The sequence below is a fragment of the Petromyzon marinus genome, chromosome 20 (assembly GCF_048934315.1).
Source record: "Petromyzon marinus isolate PM22_M1 ecotype Great Lakes invasive population chromosome 20, UKy_Petmar_22M1.pri1.0, whole genome shotgun sequence".
NCBI lineage: Eukaryota > Metazoa > Chordata > Hyperoartia > Petromyzontiformes > Petromyzontidae > Petromyzon > Petromyzon marinus.
In genome coordinates, this window is record NC_133686.1 from 7,014,418 (window position 1) to 7,034,228 (window position 19,811).

The 19,811-nt window shown below is 44.3% G+C and overlaps 1 protein-coding gene across 2 annotated transcripts; it reads left to right on the top strand.

Moving 5' to 3' along the window:
• The first annotated feature begins 629 nt into the window (after positions 1-629).
• Positions 630-12,178, top strand: LOC116944151 (uncharacterized). 2 transcript variants are annotated; one of them, XM_032957627.2, is made up of 2 exons: positions 630-1,258; positions 5,668-12,178. In XM_032957627.2, the coding sequence occupies exon 2, from the start codon at positions 5,676-5,678 to the stop codon at positions 8,568-8,570; it is 2,895 nt and encodes a 964-aa protein (XP_032813518.2). In that variant the 5' UTR covers positions 630-1,258; positions 5,668-5,675; the 3' UTR covers positions 8,571-12,178. The 2 variants fall into 2 exon arrangements, with proteins under 2 accessions (XP_032813518.2, XP_032813519.2); XM_032957628.2 differs by lacking the exon at positions 630-1,258 and adding an exon at positions 1,269-1,389.
• The last annotated feature ends 7,633 nt before the right edge of the window (positions 12,179-19,811 follow it).

A 19,811-nucleotide genomic window follows, 5' to 3' on the forward strand; every position in this document is an offset into this window, starting at 1 on the left:
CAGCGTCTCTATTCCCCCACCAACTCAAGAGGAGTTGGAACCAGGCCTGCATGCGGGCCGTGGTGGTTATTTGACCATATTTCACCACAATGATCGTTGGAGATATGCGGAATAATTTATTTCACTGCACTGTTAACCCTCAAGCGTAACCAAGCGTAACCATCAAGTTCCAAAAGTTTTTTTTGTTTTAGCTCCCGAGATTTGGCGCATTCTGGGAGTTTTGGTAAGAGGCAAAAGGGGCCGTCCATAAATGACTACACGCGATTTTGGACGATTTTTGACCCCCCCCCTCGTCACACGGCGTCACAAAAACTCAGACCCCCCTCAAATGACGTCACAAAGCTCTGCCCCCCCCCCCCCCCCCAAAACCATATTTCAATTTTGAAAATAAAACATGTTTCAGATCGCTTTAAACTATTGTCATTGTAGTGCGTATTTAATGTGGCGCTGCACTCTGTTGTAGGAGAAAACACATTAAAAAGGCGTTGGAAAGCTTAAATTTGGAATAAAATTCACTTGAAAATATTCAACGTCTAACTAAAACTGCAGATGTTCAGAATATTATATTGAAATTATCTTATAATTATAAAATATTAAACGTAATTATAACTATAAAAATACTTGAAACTTTGTAGTAGAACGAAGCAAAATGGAGAGTACAATTATAACAATCATATATTCATTCCACAGAATGAAAATCCCTGGTAAAATCATTACAATAAAAACGTTTAATAACAATCATAAAAAAAATCTAAATGTATGCTTCTCCATTCTCCCATGGAGAAGCAAAATGCTCCATGGAGGACGACCGCTTGTGTTGCGATCGTAACGTTGTGATATATTCTTTTTTGTTTTATTAAATTTTTCTACCTACGTGACTTTACCGAAAGAACCAAAGATTACGCATTTAAATAAGTAATTAATGCATTATTTATATTCGGTGACTTGCTGACCATCTTCTCTATTTTGCACTCTTCTCGGGTTTTTTTGTATTGTTTGCCGTTGTTAACTTGAACAACTGCAAATAAAAAAAATAAAGAAGAAAAGAGCTTCATAGCTCATCGGATTACTCCTCCAGAGCAGTATAAACAATAAACGCTCGCTCTTGGCGACCGGCACAATAACGAATTAATGAGCACGTGGACACAATGCGCTTCTGGATGACGTCACATCCGGAAGGCAAGGCCCCCGTTTAGTGACGTCACGTCCCGCTCACTCGACGGAGCTGTTGTTTGGAGGCGGACGCGTTGAGGGGCAGGTAAATTTCCGGCTTCGGTTGTTTTTAAAAAAAATGAAAAAGTCATCAAATCTTTCTCAGTCGATTTTAAAGCACGTTCGGTGTTGGGGGTTGGGGGGGAAGCTTGTGTGAAATCTACGAGAGGTGTTTCGGTAAGAGCCGAAACGCTCGCTTCGCGGTCCTGCCTAGACGAATATCGTCGCATTTTTACATTCCCTACAGCGCGTAAGCGCTCGGCGCCGCATGGGGGCCTTCCGATTGGCTGATCACCCCCCCCTGCCCCCGCACGTTCGCGCGCTTAGACCAATCGGAGCGGCGGATTCGGCCCCCGCCGGTGTTGCTGTTTATCCAGTCTACGATTTGCGATGTCCGCGTATTGTACTCTTTTAAGAGAGTGGGGAGTGTGTTTTTGGCCTACTCTTCCACGCTCACCGGACCACATCCTCACGATTTAAAAGACGCACCGGAAAAAAAACTGCGATCGGTGTCAATGCACGTGTGAATCTGGTCACGCACACACATCGGTCAGATTATAAGACGCGCCTCCAACTTTTCCTTTTAAATACAGGGAGAAGGGGGGGGTATCATAATTACTCTGAAATACTTTAAACAAATTAATATATACAGTGCGTGTGGAGCGGTGGCGCAGTGGGTAGCGCACTGCGCTACGGGTGACTCAAGTGGCGAGTGGGAAATGATTCCTGGACGGGTCCTGTAACCCCCTCTTCAACCCCTCGGCGTGGTGAAGTATAATCTTAATAAAGGTTTTTTGGGTTAGATCGCGTATGTTTAAATGTGTCTTAACCCTCCACCACCCGACACAGCCAGGTAAGGTTTGTCGCGTAAACAACGCGCCAATCAGTTTACTATTGCAACCCGCCCGTGTGGTGGAGAGTAAATCCACAACATTTACAATTTATGGTCAAACAAATCCCCGTCACCGCGGGTCGGCAACCATAATAACAAGAAGAGGAATCATTTTCGAATTCGGTTTAAAAAAAAACCAACCTCAGTATTTAAAGAGCCGCGATGCACGTGGATCCGAGATGGTGGACTTTTTTTAAATGTATAAAATATTTTTTAATTCCACATCCTCCCTCACAGCATAATACATTGTAACATCCTGACATTTTGGACGGCATTACCAGTTGCATCGACGGTATCGGGCACACTGGAGACACATCAGAGCAAGCAGGCGGGGAGGAAGGGATTTTCTTTGGAGGAGGGAGCCCCAGGTTATTGCCCTTCTGGGCTCAGTTATTTAAGACTGTTAAAAGGTTTAGGAATGGACCCCATGCACGTGTTGTATGCTTCGTACTTGTCTCTGAGCTTATAGCGCAGATGCTGCAGTGCTGAGATTGGGCCTAAAGAATACATCCATTGAGTATGGGGAGGGCGGGGGGGAGAGTTTCGTGATTCTTCCACGTACTCAACAAGATGCTGGTCCCTAATAAATAACGCCACGAAAGCCGTCCTTATAAAGAGCCGCATGCGGTTCTGGAGCAGCCCGCAGCTGGCCGACCCTTGCCCATGACTGACGCGTCGTGAAGAGGCCTTCATCCACCAGTGGATTTTCAAACGGCTGTACATTTTATATATATTATATTTAGTGTATGCTTATGTTTCTATCGAATATATCGTGGTATCGTTGGGTTGTCTACTGCGATACTTTTATGGAGACGAGTCTCCTCACCATGTTATCAAGGTCATTCATGTCTAAACCAAATATTGGCTATTCTCTTGGATTCTTTCGGTAAAGTCACGTAGGTAGAAAAATAATAATAGATCATGACGTTTCGATCGCCACACAAGCAACCGTCTTCAGGTAGGAGTGAGAAACAGGATGCTGAAACAATCCTTACAAGGACGTCGTGATCTATTATTATTTTTCTGCCCACTTGACTTTACCGAAAGAACCAAAGGGTATGGATTCCTGCAGTCACGAAAGCTTCAAATCAAGATTGGCCATTCTCTTTCCGCTGGTGGACAAAAGCTTTACATTTCCACTAATTTCAGTGACTGACTTGTACATCACACTGCACTCCCAGCAGAGTAATAATAAGGAATTTGCAGAGATATCACAAACATTCCTATATTGCAGCCATCCCCAGTACTTTATGCATTTCACTGCAGTTGAAACCAATTGTATACAATGTGCATTATTGTATGTTGCATTGTAACTAGCATATAACATAGACAATGTAGGGATGAAAGTACCTCTTCTTTAGCATTCTTCCGAAGTGTAGGTTCTTGGCTTATATGCCCTCCATCGAAGCCCAGTATTGAGATTTCCTCTTCATTATTTCACAATGAAGCTCGCTTATGTTCAGGTCATTGAGCATTCACTTCCTTTTATCTACATCTTGGCCCTTTTACAGCATCCTCGAACTTTAGTCAAGCCTACTCTGCTGACAAATATACTCCAATGTCACTTCTGGATTTGCACCCACGCGGATACTCTTTAGCACGGTTGTGAGCGCTTCCTCATTACAGTATTCTCTTCATGTGAATATTTTTCTCTATTCGATGCCACATCCACATGTAAACACATTTTAGTCTTAGTTTATCTTTTCTCAGTGTACGCGTCTTTCAGTCTTTGTTAATTCCCACCGATCATCCACCAAATGTCACCCTCCCATAGCAATCCTAGCTCTGCTCGCGTTTGAGGATCATCTATCGTCGTCTGGACAGCTAAACAACTTCACCTGTGCGGGGAAACCCCAATTTTACGCATCACGATGTTGAGATTCCACAAGAAAATGAGAGTCGTGTGTTTAAACATTGGCATGGAGAAAGACTGGCCGACCGACACACAAGGCCATGAACAACGTTTGTTGCATTTACCCTATATTTTGGGTCTTTTGGTAAAGTCACATAGATAGTTTTTTACCCTGTTGCATTTACCCTGTTGCATTTGTGGTTATACCTTCACCTGATGAAGGCCGCTTGTGTTGTGGCCGAAACGTCGTGATTTTTTGTTATTTTATTTTCACCTACATGACTTTACCCAATAGAACCAAAGAGTATGGATCCTAGCAGTCACGAAAGCTTTAAATCTAGAATATACCTACAGTTGCCATTAAACAATTACGAAACTAGTCTGTGAGGTGCCGTCTAGAATAAACTAGACAACACCTGTTTGGCCGGTTGTCCATCAAAGTCTGATTTTTAGACTGCTTCCACTTTTAACTGGAAATTTTCATGACTTTTGTTTTCTGCTCTTTTATTCTGAGGCTATCATCCTCTGCCATCTTGTTGAAACCCTTTACCAACCCCTCTAATACTCAGATTCGATTAATTGAATGTATTGCTGATTCATAAATACCCCAGTTTATTTATCTTATTGCTATTAGTTATTGTTATGCTTGTTTCAGGATGGTTCTAACACGTTTTCACAGGAGGGGCGATGTTGCAATGTGTAATCCCAATTCAGAAATTTGTAGTTAATTTCCCCACAATTCCCACACTTCTGCACTATCCCAACTCCACTGGTTCCCTGCCTACTATCGCTGTTTTTTTATTTCTCACTCTACAAACCCTTCCACGGTCTTACCGCACCATATCTTGCTTAACTGATATATCATACAATGTCCCACCCCATCCTCTACGCTTCCAATCGCCATACTCCATCTCTGTGCCTCCCTCGCCCTGCGCCCAGTCTCGCTTTCATTCCTTTTCCCTTCTCGCTCCCCTTGACTGGAACCAACTCCCAACGCACATAAACAATCGTCTTCATCGACCTGCTTCCATTCCTCCATTAAAACAACCCCCATCTCTTCTCCCTTGCCCATCCTACTGCTACTCCCTGCCCTGGCCCCCCAGCTATGACCAAGTCTACCCCAATCCCTGTCACTACCCCAACCCCTCCTTAACCATTCCCACCTGTCCTTTCACCATAACTACACCACCGCTTTTAATAACCCCACATTTTATTTTAACCACGATCATGGCATGTACAACTTTAAAATTATTGTAAAGCGCCTTGGATTAAGTAGCTATATAAATCTATATAAGATAATACCCAAACCAGTCACATTGTATGCTTTTTTTAGCAATCAATACTATGTGCACTGTAGCGCGATAAGTACCTTTTGACTTGGCCTTCTGAGAGTAACCTACCTATTCTCAATCTCAAGTGTAGAAAAGGGTCATTTTATACTACAGTGTGTATTGAGAATGCATTCCATACATATTTTTACGACTTGCTTTTTTTTTCACGTGGCAGATTTTGCATACATGTGTCATGATGTAATGTATTCCGTTCACAACTAGTTACATTTATGGGAAATGTAGATTTCCACACAGGTTTTGGAACTATTTGTTTAAGCACATTTACAGTGTGTACGCAGGTGTGTCTATGTTTGCACTCTCTGACTTTATTTTCATGAACAGACTGACATCACAAACTCTGCATTTCTGTGCTGCTGCAGATCCAGAAATGGCACTGGAGCAGCCCCTGGATCTGTCGGGCATTTCCCAACAAAGTGAAGACAGCTCAAATTCGGAAGAGGCCAGCACTCCCACGCAACACTGCGAGAGGGCTGCCCCCCTCATGCCGGTGCAGCCTTCCGAGGTGGGCGGCAGTGTCGTGACCACAGAGCAGGAGCGAGACAATCAAGTTGTCACTGACAATGGGGGGTGCGCGGGGCGGGCCGCTGGTGATGAAGGAAGCACCCCCGCGATGAAGGAGGAGTGGCAGGGCACCTTCACGGACAACGGGACACAAGGGTGCACCACCACTACTCGCCAGAGGGAGTGTGGTGGTGTCCCTGAAGGGGAGAGAGAACAAAGGAGTGACTTTTCCAATCTTGAAATGAGGGAAGGCACATGGACACCGTGTACAGAAGATGAGAGGAGCAGCAGTGATACAGCGGCAGAGCAGACAAGTGGAAGCTTTTCGTCAGGGCATGGAAGTCAGGAGGTTTCTCTTAGCAGCAGCCAGACGCAAGATGAGGATGGCGCACAAGAGGGACAAGGAGTGGACGGTGCTGGGGAGAGTAATGTACTGCGGGGCACTGGGGACAATGCCTTGCCCAAGCCAGGAGAGAGTGGCGGCCCCAGTTGCACAGAGCTGCAGCGCATTTTGACAAAGGGTGCTAGTGACGAAGCCAGAGGCACCGTGGAGCAGGCGGGGAACAGCGCAGCAGACTTGAAGAGCAACACCCCCTTGGACTTCTCTGTGAGTAACAGCCATTGCGGTGGCGAAGTGGCTTCGGCAAAGGCAGAAAGGGAACAAGAAAGCACAGAAGCTATTGATACACACACGGACGGTGTTCCGTTGGAACAATTCGGCCTAGCAGAGAAACAGATTGATTCTGCAATGAAAGCTGAGGCAGCAGCGGATGGTGCAGAGTTGACTGCACCACTTTCTGTGACAGTTGTGCAGGCGAGTGAAGCTAAGCCTGGTGGGAGCATGCTGAAAAGTAGATTTGCCGGACAGTTCCACGTGGCGTTCACATGCAGTGCCTGCGAAGCAGGGTTCAGCTCGGTGGTGGAACTGACAGCACACGTTTCTTGTCATGCTGGTCTCTGGCCCGTTAAGTGTGAATTCTGCGTTCGTCTCTTCCGCTCTCCGCAAAACCTCTCAAGCCACCGGGCATCGGCGCACGGTGTGCCCTGCACGCCCCGTGGAAACACGAGTTCCCTCCGTTGCCCTCTCTGCCCCAAGAAATTTGCCTTTCCCACGAGCCTGAAGCGTCATCAGGAAGAGGTGCACCCAAAATTGGGCGCTCATGAATCTGATGGTGAGAATGTGTCAGAAGGACAAGAGCTTTCGGCTAATGGTGCCGGAGGTGGACGTGAAGTTGACGAATATGAGGAGCTCAGCTGGCTAAGACCACAGAATTTCACGGACCCAGCAAAGGCAAAGATGTGGTTCTCCTCAACGCAGATCCTCGCAATGAGTCAGGTGGAGAAAAACGAGGATGACAAGCGGAAAAGTACACGGCTCTCGTTGGCTTTCAAAGAGAGAAAAAGCAGTTTGGAGAATAACCTCACAGCGACGTTGAAGTTGCTGGCAGAAGGCGAGCATCTGCTGAGCCCCGATGTTCATTTAGCGAAGATGGACGGGAGCAGCGCTCGCTACCCGACGTTCCGTCCGCCTCCCTTCCGCTATAACCGTTCCGCGGAAGGTGGGAAGGTGGGGGGAGCAAGCAGCGGCGCAGCATCCACGGCGAGCCCAGCGGGTGCCACGGTGGGAACTGCGGTGCCAGGCATGGCCACAGCAACTCCGGGTGTACGGGTGGCACGCATCCCTCACTCCTTCTCGAGCCCAATCACGTGCACCAAGTGCGGCACCGGCTTTTTGGAGCTGGCCTTGCTGCGTTCGCACGTGCGGGCGTGTGTCAACGTGCGCGTCCGCCGCCGATACACCCCACGCAAGCAGTCGGCGGCAAGTGACAGCGCAAGCTCCGTGGATGACCAAGGTAGCCCTCAAAGGGGGTACAATAAGAGCAGCGGCAGCAAGGCGAGTGGCAGCGCCGGTTTTATGCCAAAGCAAAAGGTTAAATTAAGCGCCCAGGACAGGGCCTCGTCTGAGAAAGTGAAGAGGAGACCTCCCGGCTCAGCCAAAGTGGATGGGGCAAGTTCCTCCCAGAAACTGCCCTGTTGCCCATACTGTAAGCGAGCCTTCACCTACCTGGGCAGCCTGAGCAAGCACGTGGCCTTCGGATGCATCAAGAGGGGGGAAAAGGTGCGTGTAAGCAAAATCGGCAGCAACACCAATCGCTTAAGCAGTAAAAAATCAAATAAAAACGCTAACAGTGATAAAAATAAGAGCAGTAAACATCTGCGACAGCACCTGACCTCGACAACGCGGCCAAGTGCGAACATTTTTCAAAAGGCTTTGCCGGCAACGCAGCAAGGAAAATCACAGGCTTCAACGCCGGGCAGCGACCGGTCCTCGGCGGAAGGAGCCTCTCTGCGGGTGGACAAATGGGCGTCCACCACCCCCACCACTGATGAAGATGAGGACGCAGACGAGGTGCGCTTGTTCAAGAAGCGTGGCCGCCCCCCTAAGTCACGGGCGGACGGCGCGTCTTCGAGCTCCCACAGCTCCCCGCGGAATCAGTCTCCATCACGCACGGCCGCCACCGGCGCCCCCTGGATCCCACCACACTCAAAGGCGCAAGACCGCGGCTTCAAGCGCAAGCAGTCGGCGGGAGAAAGGGAGGAGAGCGCCCATCGGGGAGAAAGAGGGCCGCCGTGGCCAGAGCGGGTGTCCGTGAAGAGAAAGTACTCTTCCCCGGCTGCAAATGTAGACAAAGACGTCAAGAGGAAACACAGCTCGGGAGAATCTATTAAGGTGTCCGATTCAAGAGAATCCGCATTTTAACTGGTTTGCTAATTTTACTTTGACTAATATGATAAGGTGGTTAACATCCGTAATTACTTAACATCTGTAATAGGTTTTTAGGTTGTTAAGTGCACTAGTTATGCATTGTGGCTTGTGAATAAGATATCAAGTTATGTCGACTGTGTAATGGGCTTAAAGCCTTTAACAAAATCTAAAAGGCTAGCCTTTTGCCCGTCCAAGGACAGGTGTATTGCAGTAGATCTGAAACTTGCAAGCGAAAAGCAGACCACGATGTGATATTAATTGCATTAATGCGCGTGCAATTTCTAAGGGCGCGGTGACACAGACCTATTTAATTTCAAGGTTATAATCCCTTGTTCACCATGACATTCTTTTTAGTTCTATGTCTCAATATCGTTACGGAGATCGCGTGACGTGAGGGTTCTTGCCCACTAATTATGAATTGGGGGGGAGGGTCCATTTGGAGGACGTCACCTGTTCATTGTTATTAATGAGGGGGGCTGTTCGATGTGGAATGACGTCACTTGCTCATGATTATTAGTGGAGGGGGTATTCCATATTGAGTGATGTCACCCGCTCATGAATATTAATGAGGGGTGGGGGGTGTCCATTTGGAGGACGTCACCTGCTCATTAATATTAATGAGGGGGGCTGGTCGATGGGGAGTGACATCACGAGCGGTAAGGACATTACTGGGTGATTATAGTAGTTATATGGGGAAAAGTTTCTTCAGTTTCACTTGAAAGCAAGAGAGACTTTTATTTTACACTTGTTGCCACTGTCAAAGTTGGAACTTCTGTTACGAGTGAACATGATAATCTTGGTTTGAAGCTTTCGTGACTGCAGGAATCCATACTCTTTTGTTCTTTCGGTAAAGTCACGTAGATACTATCCACATAGATACTATTTACGTAGATAGTATAGTATCTAGGTGATACTATCTACGTAGGGGGGTGTAGACAGTATCTACGTAGATACTGTGGTCACATAGATACTATCTAGGTAGATAGTATCTAAATTGTATCTAGATAGATAGTATCTACGTAGATATCTAGATAGTATCTACGTAGATATAGTATCTACGTAGATATATTATCTATTATCTACGTAGATATAGATATAGTATCTACGTAGATAGTAGATAGTATATATCTACGTAGATAGTATCTACGTGACCACAGTATGAACATAAGTAAACTTTTTAAAAGCATTAATGGGAAAAGCCTGCTTACAGATAATTTCTATTTTCTTAAATTAGTGTTTTTTTAAACACGTACATTCCCTTTACCGCATTGCCAAAGTGTGCGTTTAAGGCACTCCGGCTCTCACCAGACAACAACAAAAATGAGAAGAGTGCTTTGTTATTTTAGGGATGTAGCCACTAATTCGTGTCGTGTGCACTTAAAATGGGTACAAACAAGTGTGTGAAATCAATTTAGACTATTCTGCAAACATTTTTTTTTGCCAATTGATGTTTAGTAATTGGTCAGGTTTGGCTTTTTGTTGTGTCTTTTTGTTTTCTTGGTTGATATGACTAGTTATCATCGCATCATGCAAAAGTATGAACGAAAGTAATAGTCCATAATCGAGTTTTTTTTGGGTTAGATCGCGTAAAAATAAATGTATCATTAAACCCGCCACCACCTGACACAGCCAATTAGTAAGGGTTGTCACGTAAACAAAACATTCCAATTCGTTCCTAGTACAGCACACCGGTGTGTTGGAGAGTAAACCCACAATATTTATAAATTCGAGTACGACGTTTAGCCAGTAATTACAACTAGCTTCATCAGGCGACAGCCAGATTTGTGGATAAATTCTGTTTCGGTCTTAAACAACACATTTATATTTACGAGTTATAACCCAAAAAAAAACCTTGTGGATAATATTGGTTGCGAAAACCTACACATTAAATAGTCATATGGAGAAAGTTATCGTTTTTTTTAATTCGTAGACATGATGGTATACATTCGTGTCAGTTATTGTCTTCACAGTATAGAACTAAGAGTGGTGCATACAGCCACAGGTGGATACGCAAAAACAAGAATATGCTGTCAAAATCGCTGCAACCAGTATACTATAACTGGTCAAAGAATGCCAATATTTCTTCAACCTGTAAAATCATTTTTAAACACTCATTAAGTGTTGCTGTGGAGTATCTGGGTTCTTAAACAAAACAACCCCCTTTACGTTGCTTATGAACAAAATAGAGTTTGAGTTGCTTTTATTACGAGTACTCTCCCGAATTTAAGATGCTCCAGGAAGTAAGACGCACCCCGAGGCATGTGTCCGGTGTCAACGTTCTACAAATCTGGTCACGAACGCAAAGGCACACACACCTACAGTCACTCCTCGCTTAACGTCGGGTTTACGTTCCTGGACAATGCGACTTTTAAGTGAAATAGCGTGAAGCAAAACCTATTTTCACGTAAGAAACGATGTAAAAATGGGAGGTTATGTTCCTGGGAAATGTCCTATCACACTTGTATAAGTTGTTTTCCTGTACACTTGAGCACTGGGCTCCCTGCTTGTTTGTATCAGCCTCACAAAAAATGGCCATGCCTTTTTGAAGGTGTCAGCTTAGAAAGCTGCAATGACACACTGATTCACCACCCTTGGCCTTTAAGTCCTTGAACAAACTTCGTGCCTTTGCCTGGATCACAAGTAAACTGAGGAATGTGGCACTGATTTTAATCAAGCCACACTGATAACAAGCGCTCCATATCTCCTGCTGCAAAGCGGCGTAACGATTCTAATTTGGTTTGCAATGTGATCACCTTCCAACAACGTCGTGGCACTTTGAAACAGTGGGATCATTTCTTGGTCTTTTAGGACTCGTGTTGGTGATGGATGCAGTGATATGTTTCCTCCCCAAATCAAAACAAAGCCAGTGCACAATGGAACTGAGATGAGCGGGTATGCTGTCGCGTTCTCTGTCATTCAGAGCATTGTATCATAGCTCTCAGTCCCCACGCACCAAAACAAAGCGAGGACTTGCCGTCCAATTTGGCCGGTAGGGGGCGATGCCCGGCAAACGTACTTGCCGCCTTGCCCATCGATGCATTGAAACGGGACGTTAAATGCGTCCACGGTGAAGTGAGCCTTAGGCAACTTTTTAGCGAAACAGCGTAGAACGGTGCCGACGTTAACCTAGGAGTGACCGTACCATCGTAATCCCGCATTTCCGATTCGCACAGTTAGCTACGCGCGGTGCGCAAAAAAAGGTTCTACATACTCTGGAGAATTCTGTACACAGCAGCGGAAACTCGCAGCATCCTTCTGAGCGTTGTTTTCCCACATTGATGCATGACAATAGAAATGTTATCAATCAGCATTGTTTTGCAATTGCTGCAGTTAATTTGCAAAGGGATATCAGTGGGATCGGGATAGTGTTCCATTGGGCCAACACTTGGTGTGATTGAGCATACGTCATAGATGATGGCTCGCGCTGTATTTTTTGGTGCACATAAGGTTTTTATTGACTACAACTTGTGTGTTAGCATGTATCTGATAACAGATGTTGCCTACATACACACATTCTGGGTTTTTTTTTTGCATTCAGAAATTAACTAATTTTAGTTTGCAGTTGTGAGTTATTTAGAAAATAAAAAAACTCAACAGTTGAATGGATATGCGTTTTTCATTTCGCTATTTTGTGTAATGCATGTGTTATGATTGTGCATTCTTACCTTGGAATGTGTGCCTTTGTTAATCTATAAGTCAAATACAGGGTGTTCCAATTAAGTGTTCTTAACACGAGCTCTTTTTATGAGTCCTCAAACTAAGTGGGCTCTTTGGTTCCCACACTTGCATCGGATTTCTTGGCAGCAAGTGTGTGTGTGTGCAAACCAATATATGTTTGCGTTCTAAGAGCTGAGAGAGTGCATTTTGCCCACCAGGGCGAGCTCCAGGGATACGGCAATAAGTATTCCAATCTCTTGTCTAATCTTGAAAGATTTCCCTCCAGAGAGCCTTTGCACCGTTGGGAACAGCCAACGCTAAACCATGCCAGAATTTGGATTTATTTATTCCACTATGTCCATGGTGCTGCGGTTGGCTTTGAAAAGGTGCCATTAATCTTTAGAGATGTGTCCAAAGCACTCGTTTGTTTATTGTTTCTTGCATAATTTTTAATAGTTTTTTATTGGTTTTCTGTTCCCCAGAGGCAGCATGAGAAACTACTGGCAGATCTTGAGGATGAATGTGTGACTTGCATTTCCTTTAAAAGAAAACCCCACTGTATCTACATAAACATGCACGTTTACATATACATACCAGGTGGTTGTTGTAAGGCCTTGACCAATCACATTCCTCTGCAAATTGGTATTGATTTATTACCACTTATTAATGACATTATGTAAGATTGTTCGCACGACAGCTTAAGCTTGAAGTTAAATCACCGTTTTTTTGGTTGCTGTAAAAACTTTCAGTTTTTATATTCTGCATGTACAGAGTTATAGTACACACAACACGTTTCTTGAAATCCATCGTAACTTGGGCAAAAACAACGCGGTCAGAAAAAAAATTGCTGGAAACTGCCACTGCAAGTTTTTGCAGTTAATTGTTCAAGCACTACGTCAAAGCACTGCTGTGGTGTGGTGATGAGCGAACTGCTCTACTCTATAAACCCGGCCACCTGATTTAAATTCCTGCCCAAAACTAACATCAGTGGCGAGTGATAACCGAACTGTTCCAGTGTCCCCCTGCCCCGAGCCACTTCAACTCACATCGACCAGTCTGGGTGAAGCATTGCTAAACAACCCCCTTGGACCAACAAACTAAACAATTTTTTATACATTTATTATTTTATTTTACCAGGTGAGGCCCACTGAGCTATATAGCTCTTTTTCTCTAGCCAACCTGGCCACAAATTATAACCCAATTAAGTGGTTTATCATGTGGAGATTTATAACAGCCAAATACTCTAAACGCATGTTGAGTCTAAATGTAGTGGTAGGGGGAGGACCCGGAAAAAAAAACCACGACCACGGGGAGAGCATGCAAACTCCCAAGTATGCAGCGTCAAGGTCGGGATCGAACCCATGACCTATATACCAAGCGAGGTAGTTAGCATGTCACCACCGCGGCACCCTGGTGTGGGCCGGCCTTCATCCAGCAGTGAATTGGCAGACGGCTGTAAATTATTATTATTTGAAATCACATTACTATTTTAGACTTGTAAAATGTGTATTTTATTTCCCGGTAGAATCAAAATTGGAATGCAGATAGTGTATCATTTACCGACGCTGTGGCTTAAATAGATCATGTCTTGATTTACTGTAGAAACCATGCCAGCTACAGAGCTAATGCTATCACAACCATTCCAAGCCAAGGGGGGGTCTGCTGTTTTCAAGGGAGCCATTGTGTCCATGGCATCACATGCCTGGCACTCGGCAAATGAAAGCTCATGACAGAAATCTGTGGATGCTTGTAAATTCTCTCTTCAGCGTTGTAACAATGTTTACCCGAACGGGCATATAATTGTTGGCACACCACCGCTATCGGGCGTAAGAGTTTTTCCCTTCTGTTTTACTTTTGTGGTCAACACAAGTGATCCAAACACAGGTAAGAATTCGTTTTGTTGTACATATGTCCACGACCGCTCATAGCTAACCAAGTTTGGCATGAGCTGACTTCAAAATACTTGTCATGCGCATGACCGAAACACACATTTTTTTTGCACAGCACTTACAGAATCAGAATATTTATTTACACTGGAGGAATCTGATGAGCTATAAAGCTCTTTTTCACAGATGTCCAGTAGGGGCGCGTAACAACGTTACAACAATACAAAAACACGATAAGAGTGCCAAGGACAAGAAAGGTAATCAATTTATTATTATATTATTATCAGAGTTGTCTCTTTTTTTGTTTGCATTTTGACTGCTTGTGTTGTGGTTATTGCAAACATGATGCCTTGAATAAAGGTGTCAGTTTTTGTGCCAGTTAAAAGGGTAAAACCTATTCCTATATTTTGTTACTGGCAAAGGAGGTCTCATAATGTAAATGCTCACCCCGAGCCCTCAATATTTTGATAGTGCGCTGTTTTTGAGTTGTATGCCTTTTGGCGTCTTCTGGTCCAACACCAATAGAGACTAGGCTCTAAGAAAAGCTGTCTCGGGTGTGGACCAATCAAATTCAAGGACAGTGCATATTATTATCAGAGTTGTCTTTTTTTTGTTTGCATTTTGACTGCTTGTGTTGTGGTTATTGCAAACATGATGCCTTGAATAAAGGTGTCAGTTTTTGTGCCAGTTAAAAGGGTAAAACCTATTCCTATAAAGGTAATCAAATCACACAAACACAAACAAATACAACTAAACCATCCCCATCCTACCAGACAAAGCCCACTGAGGTATTCACTTCATTTTCACAAGGAGACCTAGCCATAAATGTTAGCTCAACAAAGTGGCTTTTCATTTGTACATTTATAACAGCGAAGTAATTTAAACGCACGATTCTAAATATGGAGGGAAACACCGGAGGACCCAGAGAAAGAATCTACGCGACCACGGGGAGAACACGCAAACTCAAAATATACAGCAGGCGTCAGGGTCGGGATCGAACCTCCGATCTCCTGCAGACCAGGCGAGGAAGATCACATTGCAACCACGTTTGTATGACCACATACAAGTTTTGGAACACAAACCTATCAAATGTGTTTTATCATTACACGCTTTTTATTAACTCTGTTGTATCCTCAAATCTTGTAACTCAATTTTTACCCACTTCCCAATGTGGTAACGACTGCAAACTTGGTATACTTATGTCATACTGATGACAATATTATATTCTATTAAAAATATTTTTAAACATTATTTTGTATATGTTATGTTGCGGCTTGGTGTCTAATTGTCCACGCTCAACTCACGTTGGCTGTAAATCACCACGGTCTCCTTACGTTGTGGCAGCTTCGGGTCCACTTCCTGGAGTCGTGGAGTTCTTACATTACTAGTACGGTACATTTCATTAAAGCGTGTTTTTTTATTTTTTTATATATATTACAACACTTAACTGGGTATTTAATACTGCTGAGAGCGTTTTTCTTTGGCTTAAGAATAATGAACGATTGTTACACAGAGTATTGATCTCTCCAATGTGCAAGATCGGTTGTTGTCTCGGAGTTGAGTGCACCATGTCAGAGTGGCCAGGCGGTGGTTGTGGAGACTTGCCTCGTGTTCCCTGCCTCTTGTGCTCACGGGATCCCACTGCTGTTGGGTCTAATCATTGCAAGCGGATCCATCTAAAAAGCAAAGTCACCCATAGATTGAACGCTTCAAGCTATGATATATTTAACCTAGCCTAAGTTGCTATCTTCAGTTCCGCATAGTAAAATAATTTGATATTTAACTTCAGTGTGCTCGTCATGGCCATAAAATAATTTGTAAAGCCAAAGTATGTTTCCAGTGACGCTTGCCAGGCAACGCCACAATGCAGATGAATTGCAATGCCAACAACTATGATGGCTGGTCTATTTTTTTTATATAAAATTCTCTATTCAATTAAAAATTACTCGAGCACTTGGCGATGCTTTTTTGTAGCCGTACAGCACTCGCTAGTTGTGAGAATTGTTGCTGGTCAATCTCCGCTGAGCACGGTTAGCTATTTTTTTCCAGATTGCCTCGAGGGGGCGCTTCTCCGCCGTGCATGTGGCAGATATGTCACTGTAACAAAATTGAAAGTTCAATAGCCAAGTGTTTTGTCAGAATTGTTCTGGAGATTGTGAAAATAAAACATTGGAAATGATGCCTAAAACGGTGGGGGACAATTTGGAAGACGTGAGGCTCAGTAAAGATTTTCATACTTTTGGGAAAAAATGTTTTGGCAAGTGTAAATAAATTAATGAATTGGTTTTTCATACTTCTTTCAAACCATATCAGATCGATGTCTGAGCTGGAAAAAAACACGTCATACACCTCGAATGTGATGTGTATTATTGTCTAGCTTTAAAAAATGAAAGTGAGCCATGAATAGAAAAAAAAGACGTGCTTCGTGTTTATCACGGTGATAACATTGTACCATGCAAATCCTTGGCATGGCCTTTGTTATTGAGCAGGTTGCCTTTACGGCCACTGTCTCGCAAACAACGCCTTTATTGTAGCAGTTAGCAGAGAAAAGGTCACAATCCAACAATATTTACCCGCAAAGGATTCGTGTTGCCAGCGCATCTGGAGAAAGGCATTTTATTGTATGTTTCCCCTCTTGTATCCAAAACGTACTTTTTGGTGCCACGTCATGAGACGGCGAATCACTTTGTCTCTCTCACAGAGCAGGGGCGTCCCTTGCTGTTAGAGAATGGCTCATGGCAGCAGGTGGGGGCGTGTTAGGCGAACTTTCTTCTTCTACAAATCAAAGCACGCGATACATATTTTAATAGCCGCAGTCTTCACCTTTCTAACGCCATCGGTGCGCATGCATTTGTGAGCAAAGTTCTGTGACGTCGGCTATCGTGTGTGTTAGCTTTAGCCTCAGGTGAGGTTCCAATAGTCATCCCGCTTCTTTATTTCGACTCGAGGGTTGGCGAGTGATGAAACTCCCCGTCTTGCACAGCTACGTAGTCGCGAATGGCGTCAGAAAATGCATCCCTTTGTCTGCAAGTTCTGGGTACTCTTCATTTCTCTGAATACAAAAAAAACTCCAAAAGGGAATGTCTCTTCAAGTCTGACCTTAATGTTTCGTCGCAAGAAAGCTCCAACAGACACTTCCTGCATCTTGGTGGATAAACCGGTGAGCAGCTCGCTTATTTCAATGCTGAATGGGCTACGAATCCAGCCGTTGGGTTCAGCTTCAACTGGAAAGTAATCTTCAAACTCTTTCTTGAGAACAACAATATGTTCCTCGATATCACGTTTTTACTTTGTTGTCAAAAATCAGTTCATTTTGACGCAGAAAACCTTCAAATGTTGAAAATGCACCAAAGTCATGTCTTTTTTTACGTCACTTGCAATCAAGTCGAGTTTCTTGATCATTGCATTGATTTTGTCTCGCACCTCCAATACGGTCACTCAAAACTCCCTACAGCCCCACGTTCAGCCCATTTAGGCGTTGGATATATCGGCGAAGGCAAGCCGATCGCGAGAACCAGGATGAATCTTCAAAACAGCTTGTGAATTGGAATGGATGTTCTGTTAGAAATATCTGTACTTATGAATGTGGCTCCAACAAACGAGCACGTACTCTTGACGACCACCATATGAAGAAAAAGTTGGACATGGGAACTTCCCATTTAATTGCAAAAAAATGCAAGAATTCATATATCGTGCGTTTATCACGTGAAGCGTTCACAGCAGAATCCAAAATGGCCTAAATTTCCACTGGCATTTTCTTGACAGCGAGTGCTTCTCGAAGATTGCTACGGTGCGACCCATTTCGCATGATGTGCCACTTCGTAGATACGAGCAATCTTAACCCACTACGTCTTTCCCGTCACTGCCCGTGCACCGTGAATAGGTGCTCCGATACAAAATTGCCAATGAATTGCCGTGTTCCTTGACAAACTCGTCAAATAGCTGAAAAATATGTTCTTCGGTTGTTCTTTGGTTGTTCTTGTTGAGTGAATGACAACACATCTTCCAGTACTTTCCCTTCCCACTCAAACCTGATGTGGGAAAGAAGATTTGCCAGGTTCGCGACATCAATAGTCTCATCCAGCTGCAATGCAAAATAACTACGACCGTTCACACTTTTTAAAAGAATGTCTTTCACATTAGGGGGCAGCACTTTTCCACCTGCCCTGCCACTGTTAGTACTATTCGTGGCGTGATGGTCAAACCAACGTATTCAAATTCTTTGAGCTGGAATTTAGTCGGATTAAGTGCACAAATAAATGAGATGCAACATTTTTTTCTGTGTGTGCAGTCATTGGTGACTGGCCTGAGACCACCAACTCTCTACCCTTGAGAAACCAAGTTAATTATAGCTGGCAAGGTAATTTTCAAGTAAAGTAATTGGAAAGTGAATGGCTTTTTTGTTCACCCGTGGAAGTTAATTGTGCAACCTACGTACGCCTTTGATGTCGTTGTAAATGTTATCCATCGCAACCTAATCGCCGGCAGATGAGCACTTTAAAGTTGCCGACGGAGCAGCAGCAGGGCACCTCTTACTGTTGATCTTTCTGCTCTCGATATATTTTTTTCTGACGTTTCAACACAAAAGCGGGGCTTTTTTTTCTGCTACTGTGATCACTTGAAAAAAGCTATCCAAATGTTCTTTCACGGTCCACAATAACAGCTCCAGCCTTTGGCGCTTTCCCACACTCCACGAGGGGTCGGGTCCGTGACGCTCCCCAGAGCCGCTGCTCGAGTAGAGCGCTGGCAGCTCTTGGCCATTATTCTGTGCGGGGGGGGGGAGGGGGGCACACCCCCCCCCCCCCACGAGAGGTGTGGACGACCACAACAACGCAACAGCCTCCACGCTGCAGAGATAATAAAAAAAAACACAGGCGTCTCCGCAGCCAAGCCAGGCACAACTTCCACAATCGACCAATTTTAAAAGGCAAGCTAAGTACAATCTTGATTCGAAGCGTTCGTGACTGCAGGAATCCACACTCTTTGGTTCTTTCGGTGAAGTCACGTGGGTAGAAAATAAAATAAAACAAACCACGTGACGTTTCGATCGCAACACGAGAGCAATCTTCATCAGGTGGGACAACCACAGCAAGCAAATGCTGAAGTAGGCCTACTGGAAAATGCTAAAGTAGGCGTTTTCAGTAGTTTCTTTGCTGTGGATGTTCCACCTGATGAAGATTGCTTGTGTTGCCATCGAAACGTCACGTGATTTGTTTTATTTTATTTCTACCGACGTGACTTTACCGCACGAACCAAAGAGCAAGGCAGGTAGCTAGAAAGCCGCAGGTGTGGCGCATGTACTTATTTATTCATTTTCAGAGAACACGCACAATTTCCAAGGTAATGTTGTGAAGGCACGGATCCGGTTTTTTTTCTTCTCCTGCGGCACAAAAATAGTCTTAAAGAATTATAATCATGATAATTTAATAATAATTTCAATTTATTAAAGCGCCCTTAAACAATCGTTTATCAGGGCGCCAATTCCATCGTTTGGAAACCTTGAGGCTGGCGAGTAATGCTGTGTTCGTCTTGTACATGGCCTTTCATAGCGACTCAAACTTCCAAATCCAGCTTGGATAGCCCAAGCACATCCTCGGGGCGGAGCTGAACGGATGTCTCCAATGCCTCCACTGGATTTCGCCGAGGTTTACAGCGGTTCACAACGTGGTCCCACGGTCCACGTCAGGATTTG